This window comes from Barbus barbus, assembly GCF_936440315.1.
Source record: "Barbus barbus genome assembly, chromosome: 13".
Lineage (NCBI taxonomy): Eukaryota > Metazoa > Chordata > Actinopteri > Cypriniformes > Cyprinidae > Barbus > Barbus barbus.
In genome coordinates this window covers 11,045,851-11,067,833 of record NC_136741.1, presented here as the reverse complement: position 1 = coordinate 11,067,833, position 21,983 = coordinate 11,045,851, and the positions used below count along the sequence as shown (strand labels likewise).

Below are 21,983 nucleotides of genomic sequence, written 5' to 3'. Positions count from 1 at the left end.
GGTTGTCACTTTAAGTTAATTTAATTGATTTTCTATGGATTGTCAATTCAAATCTGCAGACTGGCTCTGGTCTTTGCCAACTAGCATCAACTTCTCCAGACTGTAAATCTGTGGAAAATCGGGGCACAAATCATGTAGTGTATTCCAGCCTTAAGAGACTATAGTTGACATCCATTTAAAAAGAGGTTTCATAATGAGGCTAGTTTCTGTGTTCATCCCCATGAATTAACTGTTTTATTGGTTTGTTTTATTTGATTTTTGAATGTTACTTAGCTGAACGTGGACTAGTATAGATGTTGCAATGTGCTTAGATGACACTTCATTATGAATATATAACTGATCGACTTGAATGCCTTGTTGCTTGATTCTAGTGTTCTGTTTTTTGTTTTTTTTTTGCGATTGACTTTGTACCTACAAAAAAATATATTTTTACAATTATTCTTTAAAAAATGTCCTTAAAATAAACAAGAATTTTTAATAAAACATGATGTGAGCTTAATGGAAACAGGGGTGTGCTTAAAGGGTACAAAAATGTACCCATTAAGCACAGCCAGACTTTTTGAATTTAATGATGTATATCTTAATTGAAATGCTTTTGTCATTTAAAATAAAATTAAATATTTTTGTGTGAGTGATTAATATTTTATTTTAACATAACTTTTTGTACTGAAACCAATATCTTGTGCACTAAAAATGTCTCCATGTAGATTTTGGTGAGTTTAATAGGTACGTTTACCCTATCTACCGATACCGATCCAATCCGATATTAGCGCAGTTTTTTTTTTTTTTTTATCAATGTAGAATTTCTATACTTCTCTGTGTTGACCTGATCGTCACTCTTTTGTGTGTTAAACACAATCTACTACATATAGACAACTTTATTTTAATGAAAAATAACAAATGAAAAAATATATGATCATAATCTATGAAAATAATACTATTATAAACTAGTGAATAATTCAGCAGCAAAAGATACTCTAGAAAAATCACAGGTGCACAATAATTTGATCAAATCTAGTGAAACCTTTTTATTTACAAATAAAAGTGAATAAGTGTACGACTAAATCTGGTAAAATGTTACACATTGCTCTGTATTGTTGTAAAATACATTCATGAAAAAACAAGTAAATACATTTATATAAAATTATGTACTAGAAAATTAAAAGATATTTCTTTTAAATGTATAGCACAGTAATGAAGGTAGCAACATATGATAGACAGGACAGAACAAGAAAGACTATTAATAATCTTTCATTGCGCAGAAAAGTATTATAATACAAAAGGCTTTCAATACAGAGTGGCAGAAAGCGCTTATGTGCGTCCCGTGCGCAGAATGAAGCGACAAGGAGTCACAGCGCGCAGGCTGCGCAGCCCTCTGAGTCCGCACAGAAAATTTCAAAGTACAAAGGGAAAAGATATTGATGCACAGTGTATTAAATCTGTGCATTAGTTTATTGAGCCTTTTCTTTTAACAGTTTTTTTTAAACCTCAGTTACTCCTTTAAACCTCAGACTGTAGTAACCGAATGCAATACGCAGTTTGAATGCTGAATGGAGGATGACAGACAGCTGCAGCGGAGAGACGAGTTTGTGAACTTGAATTTAACCACTTAAATATTCATCTGTACCTCCCATTGAACTATGGAACAGCTTCAGAACACCTGAAATATAGTGCACGGAAACTTTATGGTGCTTTATAATGTATTTTTGCCTTTCATGGGGGCTCAACAATAACACCGAATAGTATACGCCCAATATCGGATTTGGATCGGTCTCGTATGACCGATACCCGAGCCGCAGAAAATTACCGAATCGGAGCCGATACCGATCCTGAGTATCAGATTGATGCATCCCAAGTCCTCTTAAGGCGCAGTCAACGGCTAGGAATGCTTGACTGCTTTGTGAAGGTCAATGGTGGTGAGCGCCAAGTGCACCCCTAACTTGAGTGCTCAACCACCATTGGCCAGTGATTTACATTGGCGCAATACAACCAGGCTTCAATGTTTGAGCAAGGAGGGGATAACCCCAAAGCGTTAGCATGCAATACTGAGAGACCAACTCGAAAAGAAATCATAATTAGTTAGAATGTAAGAGAAAAGTCTGTAAGAAGGAAAGAGCAGAAGGTATTGAAGAGAATAATGGTTTCTTTGTACAGAGTGTCATTGAGAGGAAGGAAAAGTATCTGCTGAGAATCTAGGGCAGATAGGTCACCCTCTCTCTCTCTCAAAAGTAAACATTGAGTGTTATGCGAGAGACACTTTGAAACAGTTTGATAGAGGTGTGGACTAGGGCTGAACGATATGGACAAAATTTCATATCTCGATTTTCATGCCAGATATCTCGATATCGATACGATACGATATGACTACGGGTTCGGTGAAAACCAAGCATTTCTCAGAAAAATAAAAACATCATAATACAAAAAAATTTGGAAAGTGTAGTTTTATTTTTAAGAACTCACTGGTGGACGTCGACTCGTACGGCGTAAAGGCCCTTTCTAAAGGCGCTCTGTGACGTTTCCCCGCGCGGCCAATAGAAACGGGGCATCCAAACAAGTGCCGAACTCAAAATGGATGAACAGCTGATTCTCTGTGTGTCTGAATTTCCAGAGCTATACCATACAAGTTTGCGGTCGAATAGGGACCTCAGCGGTGCATTCAAGGGCACTCGTAAAACTGATGTTCGTTGTGTGACTGCCAGAGTTGTATGCAGGGCGGGGCGAGCGCGGAGAGGGGAAATCTATATCGTTGCTTTTTTCGATAGTAATATCTTGAAAGTTCATATCTCGATATAGATACGATAACGATATATCGTTCAGCCCTAGTGTGGACTATTTATTCTTTAATATGCATATGCATTAGCTAGACAGATCTAACATGGTTTTTATTTTAGCATGATTTGAAACATATTTTTGGAAAAAATAAAATCTTGACAAACAGCTTCAGAGATTTTGTTCTTTTCATATTTAAGTAGATAGGAGCTATACTGGTTTGTCCCATGCTTTGCCACTGAAGAGAACCTGTTTTAAAGGGATAGCTCACCCAAATATTTTGATTTTGTCATCATTTACTTACCCTCAAATTGTTGGAAGAATTTGTGGGTAAGTAAATGATGACATTTACTTTTAGGGGTCTAGAGGGCACATGCTTCATTCACTTAGTTTTGACGTGGTTATGACTTTTTAACTCGTGGGAACGTAAATAATATGTTGTGGCCACGAGATATTAATTTGTGGGAACATCATATTAACTAGTGGGAATGTGATATGTTGTGGCCACAAGGTTTGTCGAGGTAATGACATGCTTATGTCGTGGCCAGTTAATGTGAAGTCGTGGCCTCGAGACTAGGGATGTGTGGTATACCGAAACTGGAAAAATATCGGTATAATATTTCAAATGGTGCAATATCATAATTTTGCTCAGTTCGGTATTTCATGCACTGCTGTTGCAAAGTGCACCTGTTGGCTGCAGTGCTTCCCAAATTTCTGCGCAACTGGTAAATGTGACAATATAACAACACAATGGATTAAACAGATGAAACTCTATCTATACGCCTGAAATTAATAAGAGAACAGTAGAAGTGAAATATGGCATTAGTTTGCATACAAAACAGATGATAAAGGTGAAAGAATAGATCTTACTGAACCTGTATGCAAGCGTTGCTATAAATCATGTGTTGCCACAGGAGGCAAAACACCAAATCTTGCCATGGATTTGTCGCTTGTTCATCCTGATCTTTTCAGAGAATTAAGAGATCGACAGGTGAGTGCATCATTCATAAGTTCAGATTTAATTTGAACTTTTATTCACAACTGATCAATGCACATACATAAGATGTGATACAGTAACAACGAAAGCTCAAACGTGCGTGTGTGTGACACACTAGAACCAGTGAAGTTTTGGTAAAGTAAAATATGCACTTGCATTTCATACAGTCTAATAATAATTGAACTTGAATTAAGCAAATGTTTTGCTATATTAATTTTAGTGTCAATAATATGAAGGGAATGTTTCTGCCGAGCTGCCGACCGCTATTATGAAGCAGCCAAGAGAGCGAGAGAGTGAGATTTATATTTAATGCTTTTTCTTTGGCTGAGTCTGAAATCTGAAAACAATCTGAGAGAGAGAGAAATAATAACGTGATTTTGAATATTACTTTGTTAGAATAACACTTTACAATAAAGCAACATTTGTTGCATTAATTGCATTACTTCAGTTGTATTTTTTTTCTTCAAACTCAGTAAAAATTTAACCTATGTTCCCGGTAGGTTTTTTGTTACATTTTGAGACATGTGTTTGCACTAAAAAGATAAGAAAATTTGAATATATTTTCATTGTATTACATTGTTTTTCCACCAACATCAAAATGTAACCTATGTTCCCTGTAGTTTTTTTTTTTTACTATTTGATACAAATGTATTTAGATAAGAACAGTTTTTTATTATTATTATTATTATTTTTTTTTTAATAAAATAGTTTTCAATTCACTTATCTTTTGAGGCCGGTTATTTGTCACCTATGGTATCGATACCGAGGTATTATGTTCTGGTATAGTATCGAAGCCAAAATTATGGTATCGAGCCATCCCTACTCGAGACACTATGTTGAAGGAACAACATCCATTTCTCGTGGCTCTTCTTATGTTGAGGGAATGACATATTTTCTCGTGGCCACAAGTTTAATGCATAAACAAACCTGTGTGACCATAGCAACCTGGGATTATCACAGAAGGATTTATTAATATTTTTATTTATTTTAATTAATCAATTAATATAGAAATTATTACATTATTAAATTATTATATTAACCATATGCCTAGGCTACCAGAGTGTATTGTGCGCGATGTAGACAGCATTCGAATGAGGCTTATCATGAATAAATGTTACATAAATTACATAAAATAAAATAGGCCTACAAGAGAACATTGCCATCCCACAGTCTTGTAAGTCCATTAACTGAGCGTCTTTTTCTGTAATATTTTGTATATTATTATTATTATTATTATTATTATTATTTATTATTATAGAGCTGTATCATTATATCAAAAACTATTATTATGTAATTCGTTTTAAAATAGGCAAATCCAAATAGGCAATGTATGAAGCAGCAAAAACACAATATATAATATAGACAACTATGTATGTACAGGTCAAGTATGTGCAAATTAGAAATGAGAAAATAAAAATAAAATAAGTGAGTGTGGTGAATGGATAATGTATTACAGTTGTGTGTTCCACATTTATTGTTGAGTATTCATGAGATGGATTGCCTGAGGGAAGAAACTGTTCCTGTGTCTGGTCGTTCTGATGCTCAGAGCTCTGTAGCGTCGACCAGACGGTAACAGTTCAAAGAGGGAGTGTGCTGGATGTGAGGGGTCTAGAGTGATTTTACCAGACCTTTTGCTCAATCTGGATAAGTACAGTTCTTGGAGAGTGGGGAGGGTTGCACCAATGATTTGCTCAGCAGTCCGGACTACCCTCTGTAGTCTTCTGAGGTCAGATTTGGTAGCTGAGCTGAACCAGACAGTTATTGAAGTGCAGAGGATGGATTCAATGATGGCGGAGTATAACTGTTTCAGCAGCTTCTGTGGCAGATTGAACTTCCTCAGCTGGCGAAGAAAGTACAACCTCTCTGGGAGTCTATGTGAATATCCCACTTCTGGTCCTGAGAGATGGTGGTGCCCAGGAATCTGAATTACTCCACTGCAGTCACAGTGCTGTTCATGATGGTGAGTGGGGGAGAGGAGGGTTTCTCCTGAAGTCCAAGATCATCTCCACAGTTTTGAGCGTATTAAGCTCCAGGTTGTTAAGACTGCACCAGACAGCCAGCTCCTTAACCTCCTCTCTGTAAGCTGACTCTTCACCATCCTGGATGAGGCCAATCAGTGTGGTGTCATCTGCAAACTTCAGGAGCTTGACAGAGGGGTCTTTAGAGGTGCAGTCGTTGGTGTAGAGGGAGAAGAGCAGTGGGGAGAGTACGCAGCCCTGAGGAGCTCCAGTGCTGATGGTACGAGTGCCGGATGTGAATTTACCAAGCTTTACTAGCTGCTGTCTGTCTGTCAGGAAGCTGTTGATCCACTGACAGACAGTGGATCACAGTGCTGGGGGATGGTGACTTGTAACTGGTAATATCCTTTATGCCTTTCCACACTGAAGCAGGATCACTGGAAGATATTTTTTTCCTTAGCTTGTCAGAATAATTTCTCTTTGCCACTCTGATCTCCTTTTCCAGTGTGTATTTGACCAGTTTGTACAAGACTTTATCCCCCTTTCTGTAAGCATTCTGTAAGCAAGTTTTGCAGTGAACCATGGTTTGTCATTGTTGTAGATTAGATGAGTCCCGTTAGGAATGCACATATCCTCACAGAAACTGATATAAGATGTTACAGTCTCTGTGAGCTCGTCCAGATCGATGGCAGCGGCTTCAAAAACAGTCCAATCAGTGAGAGAGAAACAGGCTTGTAAATCCCGCTCTGTTTCATTAGTACATCTTTTAACAGATCTTAACACAGGCTTTGCAGATTTAAGTTTCTGCCTGTAGGTTGAAATAAGATGAACAACACAGTGATCAGAGAGTCCTAAAGCTGCTCGTGGAACAGAGTGATATGCATCCTTTGTTGTGTAACAGTGATCCAATATTACTGTCTCTGGTGGCACATGTGATGTGCTGGCTGTATTTTGGCAGTTCGCAGGAGAGATTTGCTTTATTATAGTCCCCGAGAATGATTAAAACAGAGTCCGGGTGTTGTTGTTCTGTGTCTGTGATCAGATCAGCGAGTTTCTGTAAAGCTGTGCTCACGTTCGCTTGTGGTGGAATGTAAACACTCACGAGAATGAACAAGCAGAACTCCCGCGGCTTGCAGTTAATGAAGAGCGTTTCTAGATCTGAACAGCACATCTTCTTTAACACAGTTACATCTGTACACCACCTCTCATTGATGTAAAAGCAAATCCCACCGCCGCGCGATTTCCCCGTTGATTCTGCGTCGCAATCTGCTCTGATCACTGTGAAATTAGGCAGATGAATCACGCTGTCTGGTATGTCGGCATTCAGCCAGGTTTCCGTGAAACACAGGGCAGCAGAGTTAGAGAAATCCTTGTTTGTCCTGGAGAGCAGAAGGAGTTCATCCGTTTTATTGGGTAGAGAGCGGAGATTCGCCAGATGCTAGGCAACGCTATTCGAAATCCGCGCTGACAAAGCTTCACAAGCGCTCCCGCTCTCTTCCCCTGCCTGCACCTCCTGTAGCGTTTGACCAGAGCTACGGCTCCGCCAACTACAATGTCCAGCAAAACATCCGAAAAATCTAAATCCGGTAAAAGATTTTTCGGCATTTCTGCCGAATGTTCAGCAGGTCATCCCTGGTAAAACTGATCTTATTTGAAAAACAAAAAACAGGAAAAACAAACAAAAACAGTACAAACACTGGAGAGCAACGCACAATAGCTGCCATCAGCGGCGCCATCTTGAAGACATCTAGGAAGACATCAAAGAACACTAGTTTAATAATAAATAATAATAATAAAAAATCTCCTTTCTGCTTTTCCTGACACATTCATAGTCATTACTTTTGTTGGTGCTTTGCGGCAAACTTAGGCTAGCTAGCTATTAAAGGCTCATTATGGTTTAGTATTTAAATAATTAGCCGACTAGAAAAATATTTAGTCGGGGCAGCCCCAGTTTTAATCCATAGGTGTGTAAATAAGTCGGGGGCCCTGAAATGCAGTAAGGCTCTAGCCTGGAAGAGTTTAATTGAACTTGAAATTGTGACAAATACATTATAATTGTACAGTAGAATGTATTTCTCAAAGTAGTAGTAGATTATATAGTAATGATAACAACAACAACAATAATAATAATACAATTATGAAAACTATTTTTAAAGGAATAATCACGCTATTTTTATTACATTTTTCATTTTTACAGTAAACCTCTGCTGTATAGCACTTTATCAAAATTAAAAGGGAATTGTAAAATTGTCATTTGATCACATTTTAAAAGATTTAATTGAAAATGTTTTATGTTTGTAATCATTTAACAAAGAAAAGTTAAAACAAACAACACAATTTCTGAAATGAATAAAACATCCATATTGTAAACATTTTAATAAAATACTAGGATATTAAAGTTTTATAAATTACATTTGTCAGACATGTTTTAAGATGACTACAATTTAATTAGCCCATTAAATTTGAATCCAGGAAAATTAACAATAGAAGTTCCAATGCCATATACAAATTATTATAAGCATAATCACTTGATTAATCACTGTTATAATTATGAAGGGGTACTTGGAAAATTTTCTCACATGTAAGGGGTCCCTGGCCCCAAAATGTTTGAGAACCCCTGCTGAATAAAGTTTATGCAGTTACCTTTATCAGGTATTATACCAAAGTTGCCGGAACCCTATTGTTTTCGTACTGATTTTCTTCTTATTATTATTAGTATTCTTTTTCTGCCCTAAAAGTGCCTGGCCAGTCAAAACCGTAAGTCGTAGAAACACCAAATTTGGCAGGATGGTCCCAAATCTCCCCCACAACTCAGGTGCACTCACACACCCCGACCAGACCATGGGTGGCACTATGAGTACTTTTACGTTTTTGCTCATATTTCCAAAACTATACAGGTTATAATATAAATTTTTTCCTATGATTCTCTGCATCAAGCTGAACAAAACGCATATCTCAGATTTTTGTCGTGCATTAAATTATTCCACCATTTGGAGCTGTTTCTTAAATTACTTTTTCAAACTCGTCCTAGACCATTTGCCCAAGTAACACCAAATTTGGTAAGTATCATCTAGGGACCCTCATGACAAAAAGTTATCAAAAGAATTTGGATTCATCAAATAGCTTAGAAGAAGATAGTTTAATAAGTGCATGGAGCAATGGCTACAAAATGCATTGGCATATATCTTCTAAATGGTTTGACTAATTAAAATTATTTTGCTAACTTTTTGCCATTAGTGTCTATAGATGATACATGCAGAATTTGTGTGAATCAGTCAAGTGGTTGAAGAGGAGAACGGGAAAAGAAGTTTTTGCCAACTCAAAATGGCCGATCGACTACAACATGTTGTACTAATATTCTCCACTAGAGGGAACCACAGGATAAGAAATCTATTGAGATTTCTATTGAGAGATGAAAGACTTGATATTAATGTTGACCAAAAGAGGAAGGCACAAGCAACAAACTCTTTTAGATTGTATAGTTTAAAGTCTGTGTAAATTGTACAATAGATTAACTTAACATTCATTATAGTTTCATAAAGTTTAATAAAGGCTAAAACTATCTTAAAGTGTAATCAATTAAGTTTAATCAGTTTCCAAAGAAATCTGTGATTTCCAAAATATCTTCATATTTATTTATATATTGTGATTTCAGAAAACATTTGTCAAGTTGTCAGACACGACTGCATATATTGCGGTTCAGTTAAAATGAAGAGAGAGAATATTATTCGTCTGTTGTGATATGGTAATAAAATAATACTTCTATAGAAAGACACTTAAATAGGCCTACTCATATTACGTTTGAAAAGAGACATTGCCATTAACATAACTGAATCCTCTACACGAGGCATTTCACAGCGGGCAGCCGGGCACCTTGATATCAATTTAATGTCAAATATTAGTTACTAACATTTTAAACTCCGTTTGGACAGCAATTTCTTCCAGTGGTAATTGGGTGAAAATAGGAAGTTAATTCCACACTCAAATTGGTTTAATGTATACGTGGGCCAATATGTTTGGCAGTCAATTTACATTAAATCTGCATCCTTCCAAGTTTTGACATCAGTTGGATTTGCAAAATTTTACCTTGTTTTTGATGTCAATTTGATGTCTTTTCAACATCATTTGCCCAATGGTCTGTGCTTGGACCTCGGCGATTGCCGCTAGTGGCTATATTTATATTTATTGTTCTTATTTATTTGAATTAATAGAATTGTAAATCATTATTAAATCCGATGTTTAATCTGCATGACCTGCTTAAATGATTTTTCTCCTTTTGTTTTTGTCATTTTGTTTAATCCCATTCCTGTTAATCTATATCCACACAAACCCAATTTTTTTTTTAATCTACTTCCTATATGTCATCTGAAATAATTTTTCCGTTTCATGAAACTTAATATTTAATCCCATGTTTGTTTCTCTGCTATCTAAATAAATCTTCTGCTTTTCTACTCTTCCTACTTGCCGTTCTATCTCTTCCCGCACCTTTATTTTTTTAATGCTCCACTCACTTTTACCCCTTCCCTACCAAAGCTGTGTGCACCGGGGGCGTCCAGAGCCCCTTGACCTGCATTTGGTCATGTTCCTGCCGACGCTGTTGAACCAATCCTCACCTGCACAACTGGAAGCTTTCTTCATGCCAGCATGGAACTTGGAGATTATTGGCACCTACGCGCAGACTGAGATGGGGCACGGTAACAAATTTGACACTCACTCACTGCAATACTGAGGCACTGGTTTGCATTGGATCATGTGGTCTTATACACTACTGGATTACAGAATTTAACAATCACATTGTTGGATGATCCAGTGTCAGTGATTTATACCAAAACCAAAAACAAAAAAACTAACACAGTATTTTCAAATCAGTGGCCAGCACAGTCTCGTAATGTAAACTCCATCAATGAATTGAGCAGAAAGGTGGAAGCGAAGCAACTTCCGGGGTGGTGATGGCGCAGTGGATAAGACACATGCCTTTGGTGTGAGAAACCCGGGTTCGAATCCACTGTGAGACACCAATGTGTCCCTGAGCAAGACACTTAACCCCCTAGTTGCTCCAGAGGCGTGCGACCTCTGACATATATAGCAATTGTAAGTCGCTTTGGATAAAAGCGTCAGCTAAATTAATAAATGTAAATGTAAATGTAAACTTAGAAGTGCAGCTCATTTGTGGGAACTTTTGCAACTGTGTTGATATCTATTTTAGAATCAATGGTGCAGGTGTGTTTGGCTGTTACATGTGCTAAAGATTAGCTAATTGGTTCTAATTGTTTGTTATAATTTTGTGATAAAATCTGGAGAAATGTAAGTTTTCAAATCATTTTCACTGGTACTGTATAGAGAGATAAAGAGAGAGTGACAGAGTTTGTATAGGGTACTATCTTGGAACAGTGCCCAAGTTGAAAAAGGAGAGAACTGGCCTTTAACAAAGTGATAATAACTGACACATGCATGTGAGTAACTGTGTGTGTACAATCAATATTTGCTGTTAGAGCATTTGCATGCACAAACCTTTTAAGTAAAACCTTGCCAGAATTTTTGTTTTTGTTTTTTAACTCCTCACTATCAGCTCTGTGTCTATGTTGTTTATGCACTGGCAACTAACATTTGGAGGAATTTACACTGAGCGGCAAAGAGTTAATTTATTATAAGCAATTTACTGACAGTAAACAAATTGTATATAACTAAAACATGAATCATGTTACAAAAAAGGCTTAGGCTTTTGTTTTGTTGATAAAGAGTTTTTTTTTTCTTGCTGTCAGACACCTTACAAGGGTTAACTTAACCATGCTGTTTAAATGGAAAAATTATGAAAACTTTTACACTGAACCACCAAGGGGATAAGAGCTTGTATCATGTACATTTGCTCAGTTCCAGATGTTTGTATAAATAATAAGCAATATTTGACTTTGGAGCTGCATTAAATATGAATTTCACTTTGAATGAATGAATTTCATTTTGATGTTCTTGCATTAGATCTGTAGTAACAGTTGTGTGTGGTGTTTTGCATGTATTTCATCCTTTTAGGTACACACATCCGTGGTCTTGAAACCACTGCTACTTATGACCCTTCCACCCAAGAGTTTGTTTTGAACAGTCCAACAATCTCCTCTATTAAATGGTGGCCAGGTGGATGTGAGTAAGCTACGTTCAAATCACATCATTTTATGTTAAATATTAGATTGCACTGTGTACAACTGATTATATAATTTTTTAATTTTTTTTATAATTCATTTTTTCTCTGTATTTGTCTTTGTAGTGGGTAAAACCTCAAATCATGCTATAGTCCTGGCTCAGCTGTACACGCAGGGCAAGTGTCATGGCCTACATGCCTTTATCACACCCATTCGTTGTATGAAGACACACATGCCACTGCCAGGTACAGAATCTTGACTAATCTTGGTATAGTTGCGTGATTATATACAGTTGAAACCAGATATTTACGTACACTTCAGAAAAAAACACAAAAACTTTTTTTTCTTTACTGTCAAACATTAAATCAGAGTAAACTTTTTCTGTTTTATATCAATAAATATTAACATATTTTTTGCATATGTTAAATGTCAGAATCGAGCGAGGGAGAATTTTATATATATTTTTTTATCACTTTCATCAAAGTCAGAAGTATACATACACTTCCTTAGTATTTGGTAGAATTGCCCCGAAACTGTTTCACTTGGGCCAAACGTTTTGGGTATCCTTCCACAAGCTTTCTACAATAGTTTGCTGGAATTTTGGCCCACTCCTCTTGACAGAACTGGTGTAACTGGGTTAGGTTTGTAGGCCTTCTTGCTCGCACTCGTCTTTTCAGTGCCGCCCACAAATTTTCTATGGGATTGAGATCAGGGCTTTGTGATGGCCACTCCAATACCTTGACTTTGTTGTCCTTAAGCCACTTTGTAACTAATTTGGAGGTATGCTTGGGGTCATTGTCCATTTGGAAGACCCATTTGCGCCCAAGCTTTAACTTCCTGGCTGATGTCTTCAGATGTTGCTTCAATATATCCACAAAATTTTCTTTTCTCATGATGCCATCTATTTTGTGAAGTGCACCAGTCCCTTCTGCAGCAAAGCAGCCCCACAATATTATACTACCACCCCCATACTTCACAGTTGGAATGGTGTTCTGAGGCTTCAAAGCTTCGCCCTTTTTCCTCCAAATATACCGTTTATCATTATGGCCGAACAGTTCAATTTTTGTTTCGTCAGACCACAGGACATGTCTCCAGAAATTAAGATTTTTGTCCCCATGTGCAGTTGCAAACTGTAGTCTAGCTTTTTTATGGTGGTTTTGAAGTAATGGCTTTCTCCTCCCAGAGTAACCTTTCAGCTCATGGTGGTACAGGACTCGTTTTACTGTGGATAAGGACACTGTCTTACCAGTTTCAGCCAGCATCTTCACAAGGTCTTTTGCTGTTGTCCTGGGGCTGATTCGCACATTTCGCACCAAAAAACGTTCCTCTCTGAGACTCAGAATCCGTCTCCTTCCTGAGCGGTATGATGGTTGTACATTCCCATGTTTTTTATACTTGCATATTATTGTCTGAACGGATGAACGTGGGACCTTCAGGCATCTGGAAATTGCACCTAAGGATGAGCCACACTTGTGGAGGTCCACAATTCTTTTCCTGATGTCTTGGTTGATTTCTCTTGATTTTCCCATGATGTCAAAGAAAGAGGCTCTGTGTTTGAGGTGTGCCTTTATATGCATCCACAGGTGTGCCACCAATTAACTCAAATTGAATCAATTAACCTATCAGAAGCTTCTTAAGCTCAGAATGGAATCATCTGGAGTTTTCTTTTTGTTTAAAGACACAATAAACTTAGTGTATGTATACTTCTGACTTTGATGAAAGTGATAAAAAAAATACATAAAAATTATCCCTCGCTCGATTCTGACATTTAACAAATGCAGAAAATATGTTAATATTTATTGATCTAAAACAGAAAACGTTTACTCTGATTTAATGTTTGACAGTAAAGAAAAAAAAGTTTTTGTGTTTTTTTCTGAAGTGTATGTAAATATCTGGTTTCAACTGTATGTGGAGATATAGAATAGAGTATGTGTGAGGTTTTGCTTGTTTTTTTTTATATGTATGACTATAAGACTGTTTAGATGGGCTGCAGTGATTACACAGGCTGTTTCACAATTTCAAGAACGCAAAGAACAGTCTTGTGTTCTCCTGGAGTCTTGCCAGGCTACCTTAAAAGAACGAAAGGAACGAACTTGGAAGGACGCGAGAACACAGAACGCATCATTGTGAGAATTGATATGCGCTGGGTTCTTGCTGCTCAACTGACAGTCACGCAATGCACAATAAACAACACATCACAAACAAATGCCATAACGCTTTTAGAAACATTTCAGACGAATACAAAAAATACTTTTTTGTATTCGTCTGAAAGAAGAAAGTCATATACACCTAGGGTGCCTCGAGGGTGAGTAAAGAAAAACAGGCTAATTTTCATTTTTGGGTGAACTAACCCCTTAAGATTTATATATTTGTAGGTTTTGATGTTTTGGTAGTAGCAGTCTTAGATTTTTAAAGCCAAATCACCATTCAATGGCACCAATTGAAAAATAACATTTCAATAACTCATATATGGCGATTTGTTGGATTTGCAAGTGGAGGGGGTGGTTGTGAAATTTCACAAATAAAAAAAAATCCTCTAAGGACCTAACACTCCACTAAATTTGCTAAACTTGGTGAACTGGAAGGAACACACCCTTAGCTCTTTCTAGTCAAATATCTATTAGGGATGTAACGATTACCGGTTTGACGATAAATCATGATAAAATTCCCCACGGTTAGTATTACCGTTTCATATTTTAATTATCATTAAAACCGTATTCGATTACCGCGATCTGAACAACTCACGATAAACAAATACTGTCCAGCATAAAGCAGAGTGTAACAGTCTCAGGAGCGCACAGCAGCAGAGTAGTTTCATTCTGAGTGAAAACAGGGCGGAAAAGCTGGGAGGTTTTAAAAGAGTGCTGAGGGAATTATACAAATGAATATATCAGTGAATTAATTATATGAATGTACCTCTGAAGGATCTGACTGTCTTCAGAAACGATTCGATGGCATTTTGTTTTCATCTCAGCTCCATTTAATACCTAAAGGAAGTGTCCTTAAACACAATACTGCTTTGTTCGCGGAGTTCACGGGAATCAGCTGTAATTCAGCTTTTCCATATAAAGCGCCACCTGCTGTCAGAGAGTGCATTTACAGACACTTATTTACATTCAGCCTGTGTGCAGTTTCTGTCTGGCCAAAAAACGGACCAAATTTGCATGCCCTGGTTGTGGGTCCGAGTCTCAGGTCCGGCAGGGTTTGTAGGTGGGGGAGTGAATAACCAACTCTCTCTCCACCCTCAATACCACGACTGAGGTGAGACCCTTGAGCAAGGCACCGAACCCCCAACTGCTCCCCGGGCGCCGCAGCATCGGCTGCCCACTGCTCCGGGTGTGTGTTCACTACTGTGTGTACACTTGGATGGGTTAAATGCAGAGCACAAATTCAGAGTATGGGTCACCATACTTGGCCACACACCAGTTCCCCCCTCCCCTTCCCCTTATTAATCAATTATCATTCTGACTTAACTCTTTTCTTTAAAGGCTGAAATGTGAGTTTACCTTTATATGAAACTTTTTCAAAGCTTTATTTGAACATTTACATTATTTATTTGAACATGCTATTAAACTGTTGTCAGTCAAGTTGTCATTTAAAATCCAGACCTCATTGGTAATGTTATTGTTTTAGTGATTATGCAAACAAAAAGTCATTTTATTTGCTGTTTGTTGATTTTTAAGTATAAAACTTGGTGATGTGATTTATGTTTCGGTACTTTTTGAACATCTCCAGCACATTTTAACAATACCGTGAAAATACTGATAACCGTGATAATTTTGGTCACTATAATCGTGATGAGAAATTTTCATACCGTTACATCCCTAATATCTATATATAAACGTGACGGTGCCGCATGGCAAACAGTAACTGACAGTCTAAAACAGCATATACCCACCAAAAATTTAAAATAACTTTTTTCTTTTTGTTGTAATGGACTTTATAATAATCTACAATATTTGAATAATAATAATAATAATTATTATTATTATTATTATTCAAGTCATTCTGCCCTGGCAACGTTTATCAATGTATATAGTGGTTTTTTTTTTTGCTGACATATCTACATTTAGATCAGACAATCAGATGTTTCATTATTTATTTAGTAATCTTATTTGTGTGTTACATGTGTACAGAATGTAGTCTTCAATAGTTAAGCCACTATTTTCAAATATGTTGTGTTTGAACAGGTGTGGTGGTCGGTGATATTGGCCCCAAATTTGGTTTTGATGAGGTGGATAATGGCTACTTGAAACTGGAAAATGTCAGGATTCCACGTGAGAATATGCTGATGAAGTATGCCAAGGTCAGCAGATCCTGCTCATGTTTGTTGCAGTTAGATTTTTTTACTGAAGCCTCATAATTATTGTATTGTTTGATTTGTGTGTGTGTTTTGGGAATGTACTGTGGAACTGTTTTGTATTGTTTGTAATGTATAGTTGAAAAGGTGGCAGATGAGTTTCCCCTTTGACAGGAATTAATAAAGCTTTCTAACCTAACCTATATTAACGGAGTTCCAAAATACAAGAGACAAAATCTATTTTAGTCCTGTAAATAAACCAAAAAGCAACATGTTGTGAGATAAAAAATAACTAATGTAAATATTTAGCTGCAAGCAGCGATTAGATTACAGCGATTACATCAAGACATTACATATTATCCGTGTAATTTACCATAGAAATATAGTTTTTTAACATTTATGACTGTTATAGCACCAGCGGTGGTCCGATCTCCTTGCTTGTTTAGAATCACCTCTTGCAAGTGCTCACCAGGTTTTGTGAAGTTTATAGACACTTGTGGCACTTTGGACCAAGACCGTGCACTCTGATTTTCATGTTGATAGTTGATAGTTAATGGTTGCGCAGCTCCCAGATGGAGCTCTTACATAAGTGTTCTGAGTTTGGCGAAGATATCTCATTGCGTTCAGGAGTTATAGGCATTTTACTAAAAGTGGCCTTGCCCCTTTTGAACGTTTTGGCGTCCCTTTGCGATGGCGAGTCAAAAGATCAACTTTTTTTGATAATTATTGATATTCACCAGATAATCTTTCTGCACTGGTTTGGTTTCGATCGGGCAAAAAACCTAGGACTAGTTCGCAATAGTAGGTTTTTCAAAAAATGCGAAATACCCCAAAATTTGTATGCGTTTTCTCTGGCATGAGCCAAGGATTCAAACAACATAAGACACTTGAGCCTGAGACTGACGGTTTATGAGTTATGAGTGATTTCGTACTTTTGATCACTGTAGCGCCCCCATCAGGCCGATTGGGGCAAGCCTTGGTCACGTTGTAGGTGATGTTAGTACTACCATACCATCTCTCTAAGTTTCAAGTCTCGACAATTTATGGTTTGGTCTGCACAATCAGTTTTACATGGAGATCCCTGATCCTTGGCCATTCTAACAATTACAATCGGGTTTCAGCGCAACACATTTGAACCCCTAAAAAAGATACGATTACAGATTGTACATCATTTTTAGATCACTACACAAATCAATGCAAATTTGTGAAATTATTAATTTGAACTATTTTAACAAATGAATAAGTCTGAATTCTCTTGTTTTCACTGGAAAATTCCAAGATCATGCTGAGATAAGCTGGATCAGTAGTAGGGCTGAACGATATGGACAAAATTTCATATCTCGATTTTCATGCCAGATATCTCGATATCGATACGATACGATATGACTACGGGTTCGGTGAAAACCAAGCATTTCTCAGAAAAATAAAAACATCATAATACAAAAAAATTTGGAAAGTGTAGTTTTATTTTTAAGAACTCACTGGTGGACGTCGACTCGTACGGACAGGACGCGGCATTAGTTGCTGCGCCGACCAAAGCGCACGCGCAGCGGAGCGCACCAGCGGCGAGCTTGCGCGCGCGCCGCGGTCAAAGTTCAAAATAGTTAAACTTTTGCCGCTGCGCTCTGTGACGTTTCCCCGCGCGGCCAATAGAAACGGGGCATCCAAACAAGCGCCGAACTCAAAATGGATGAACAGCTGATTCTCTGTGTGTCTGAATTTCCAGAGCTATACCATACAAGTTTGCGGTCGTATAGGGACCTCAGGGTTTCATGCACCCACAGCCTCTTCTTTCTTGCTGCTCTCTTTCTTCTTATTACTAGCAGGGCTACTGCTATCGCTCGCTTCTTAGCACGGGACAGATACATGTTTTGCTGCTGACCGAAAGGTGGCTTATTTTGGGATGACTGAGAAGTCCCCGGTGTTTCTCTCATTGTCATGCACTCTTCATGCAGCACGCGATGGTGTTGTTTCAGGTGGTAAAACATGTTTGTTGTGCTACCTTGCTTAGTCGCAATTTTTGTTAAGCACGACCTGCACAACACGTCACTCTGGTTTACATCGTCTTTTCTGAATCCAAAATACCTCAAAATAATGGAAGATGATTTATGTTTTGGCACCAAGTCAGATTCTGCACTACCACCGGCCGCATTATCTCCCGCACTCATTTTCTTTCTTTTTAATTTCTCCGCTGTCTTTGTAGTGTGCGCGCGCTGTCTTTAGCGGTGCATTCAAGGGCACTCGTAAAACTGATGTTCGTTGTGTGACTGCCAGAGTTGTATGCAGGGCGGGGCGAGCGCGGAGAGGGGAAATCTATATCGTCTATATCGTTGCTTTTTTGATAGTAATATCTTGAAAGTTCATATCTAGATATTATAGATACGATAACGATATATCGTTCAGCCCTAATCAGTAGTACTTTGTGTACTTGGTGTTAATGCCAGCTCAGGTGCATGCTATTAAAGCTTTGTGGTGTATATGCTTGTGTAGGTTGAGCCAGATGGTACTTATGTGAAGCCTCCTAGCGATAAGCTCACATATGGCACCATGGTGTTTATTCGTTCCATGATAGTGGGGGAGTCAGCACGAGCTCTCTCAAAGTCCTGCACCATTGCCATTCGTTACAGTGCAGTCCGACACCAGTCTGAACTACGGCAAGGGTGGGTCTCTGTCTCACTCAAACACATACACATACAATGTTGGGTTTTTCTTTGAAACTTTTGCTCAGATATATATATATATATATATGTGTATATATATGTGTATATGTATATATATGTGTATATGTATATATATATATATATATATATATATATACACACACACACATACATACATACATACATACATACATACATACATACATACATATATACACACACACACATACATATATATGTATGTATGTATGTGTGTGGGTGTGTGTATGTATGTACGTATGTATATACATACATACATACAGTTAGGTCCATATATACTGGAAACTGACAAAATTTTCACAATTTTGGCTCTGTATGCCACCAGAATAGAAATAAAATTAAACGATCAAGATGAAATTGAAGTCAGACTTTAAGCTTTAATTCAAATTTAATTTTTAATATAACACAAAATGCTTAGGAATTACAACCATTTTTATACACAGTCCCCCATTTTCAGGGGCTCAAATGTAATTGGACAAATAATTATAATCACAAATAAAATGGTAATTTTTAATATTTTGTTGAGAATATTTTGCAGGCAATGACTGACTTAAGTCTGGAACTCATGGACATCACCAAATACTCGGTTTCCTCCTTTGTGATGCTTTGCCAGGCCCTTGCAGCAGCTGACTTCAGTTATTGTTTGTTTGTGGGTCTTTCTGCCTTTAGTTTTGTCTTGAGCAAGTGAAATCAGGAGATTGACATGGCTGTTGCAGAATATTCCACTTTTTTACCTTCAAAAACTTTGGGTTGCGTTTGCTGTATGTTTTGGGTCATTGTCAACTTGTACTATGAAGCGCCGTCCAAATAACTTTGCTGTATTTGGCTGAATCTGGGCAGACAGTATATCCTTATACACTTCAGAATTCATCTGGCTGCTTCTGTCTTCTGTCACATTTTCAGTGAACCCAGTAACCCAGTGCCACTGGAAGCCATGCATGCTCATTCCATCACACTGCTCCATCGTGTTTCACAGATGATGTTTTATGCTTTGGATCATGAGCTGTTCTAAGTCTTCCCCAATACTTTTTTCTTCTCCTCATTCTGATACAGGTTGATCTTAATTTCAGCAGTCCAAAGAATGCTTTTCCAGAAATGGTCTGACTTTTTTTTTTTTTTTTTTCTTTTTTTTTTATGTTCTTGGCAAAGTCTAATCTGGCCTTGTTTGCACCTTGCAGTGAACCCCCTGTATTTGCTCTCGTGAAGACTTCTCTTGATTGTAGACTTTGGCAGTGACACACCTACCTCCTGGAGAGTGTTCTTCTCTTGGCTGGATGTTGTGAAAGGGTTTTTCTTTACCATGGAGAGGATCCTCCGATGATCCACCACTGTTGCCACCTGGATGTCCAGGCCTTTTTATGCTGCTGAGCTCACCAGTGTGTTCTTTTTTTCTTCTTCTCAGAATGTACCTGTTGATTTGGCCACCCTCCTGTTGGATTTTTTTTTTTTTTTTTTTGAAGCCAAACAATTGTCTGTTTCACTTGCATGGAGAGCTCCTTTGACTGCATGATGTGGGTTCAGAGCAACAGCTTCCAAATGCAAATGGCACACTTAGAATCATCTCCAGAACTTTTACATGCTTAATTGATGTAGAAATAATGAAGGAATAGCCCACGCCTGCCCATGAAACAGCATTTTAGTCAATTGTCCAATTACTTATGGTCCCTTGAAAAAGTGGGGAGGTTCATATTAAAGCGCTGTAATTCCTTAACTTTTTTTCCAATTTTGAGTACTCTCAAATTAAAGATCAGAGTGTGCACTTTAAGCCCATATTCATTATATAACTGTAACTTAAATATGTTTTTGGTCCGCAGATAATAATAAAAAATGTGCCTGTGTTCAAATATATATGGACCTAACTGTATATATTTTAGGTGATTTTAAATAACTTTTCATTTCTTTTTTCCTTTTAGAGAGCCAGAACCACAGATACTAGACTATCAGACCCAGCAGTATAAACTCTTTCCTCTGCTGGCCACTGCATATGCCTTCCACTTTGTGGGGCAATACATGAGTAAAACATACCAACGTATCTCAGGAGACATTAATCGGGGTGACTTCAGTGAACTGCCAGAGGTATGCAGAAATATGTTCTTAAAAAGTGTTATATTTTATACATGTTCATGAGTTTCATGTGCTTGCATATGCCTGTTTTTAGCTCAATTTCAGTGTCTTGATTTCTCCTTTTTTTATTTGTCCATTCTATTCTTTCTATAGCTGCATGCTCTATCTGCTGGTCTGAAAGCTTTTACCACCTGGGTGGCAAATGCAGGAATTGAGGTTTGTCGCATGTCATGTGGTGGTCATGGTTACTCCCGCTGCAGCAGTTTACCTGACATCTATGTCACCTTTACACCAACCTGCACTTATGAGGGAGAGAATACTGTTATGATGCTGCAGACAGCTAGGTAAAAAGCAAAAAAACACCTGTTTACCTTTAAGGGATATTTAATTTTTTTTTCAATTACCTCCTGATTTACTCACCCTCAAGCCATTCTAGGTGTAAATGACTTTGTTCTTTCAGAGGAATCCAATCGGAGTTATATTTAAAAACATCCTGGCTCTTCCAATTTTTATAATGGCAGGGAGTGGGTGTTATTTTTCAATAGTCCAAAAGAAGTCCAATAAAGTGCATCCATACATTATAAAAAAAGTGCCTCACACGGCTCCGGAGGTGAATAAAGGCCTCTTGTAGTGAATTCATGAATTTTTGTAAGAAAAATATCCATACTTAAAATTTTAATAAGCACTAATCTCTAGGTTCCACTAACTGTCATATGTGCATTCACAATAGAATGCCGTTTCAGGCGGATGACATGGGACGTAGGCGTAGTGTAAGCTCCTGTGGGAAGTTACGAACGTGGAAGCGCAGAGGAGAGAGCAAAACAAAACACTGGTTACGAATTAGAAGTACAAAACGAAGATTTGTAAAGAAAAATGTCAGAGGATTTTGATACAAGCCAAGAGGAGACTGGTTTTCCTTTGCTAAAGTAAGGAAACTTTGCTTCCTTTGCTCCTGTAAACAAAGGTCCTGCGTCATCCGCTGGACGCACCTCTCTCATGAACCTGTGTACTAAAGTTAATGAAAGCTAGAGATTACTGTTTATACTGTAAAACATATACACC

At 37.7% G+C, this 21,983-nt stretch overlaps 1 protein-coding gene across 1 annotated transcript in view; it reads left to right on the top strand.

Moving 5' to 3' along the window:
• LOC306878685 (peroxisomal acyl-coenzyme A oxidase 1-like) overlaps positions 1-21,983 on the top strand; it is a 62,741-nt gene that overhangs the window by 19,650 nt on the left and 21,108 nt on the right. The window contains exons 3-9 of the mRNA XM_079431169.1: positions 10,258-10,418; positions 11,752-11,859; positions 11,984-12,103; positions 16,049-16,164; positions 18,649-18,818; positions 20,771-20,933; positions 21,075-21,265. Coding sequence (XP_079287295.1) covers positions 10,258-10,418; positions 11,752-11,859; positions 11,984-12,103; positions 16,049-16,164; positions 18,649-18,818; positions 20,771-20,933; positions 21,075-21,265 — 1,029 coding nt within the window. The remainder of the gene's footprint in view (positions 1-10,257; positions 10,419-11,751; positions 11,860-11,983; positions 12,104-16,048; positions 16,165-18,648; positions 18,819-20,770; positions 20,934-21,074; positions 21,266-21,983) is intronic.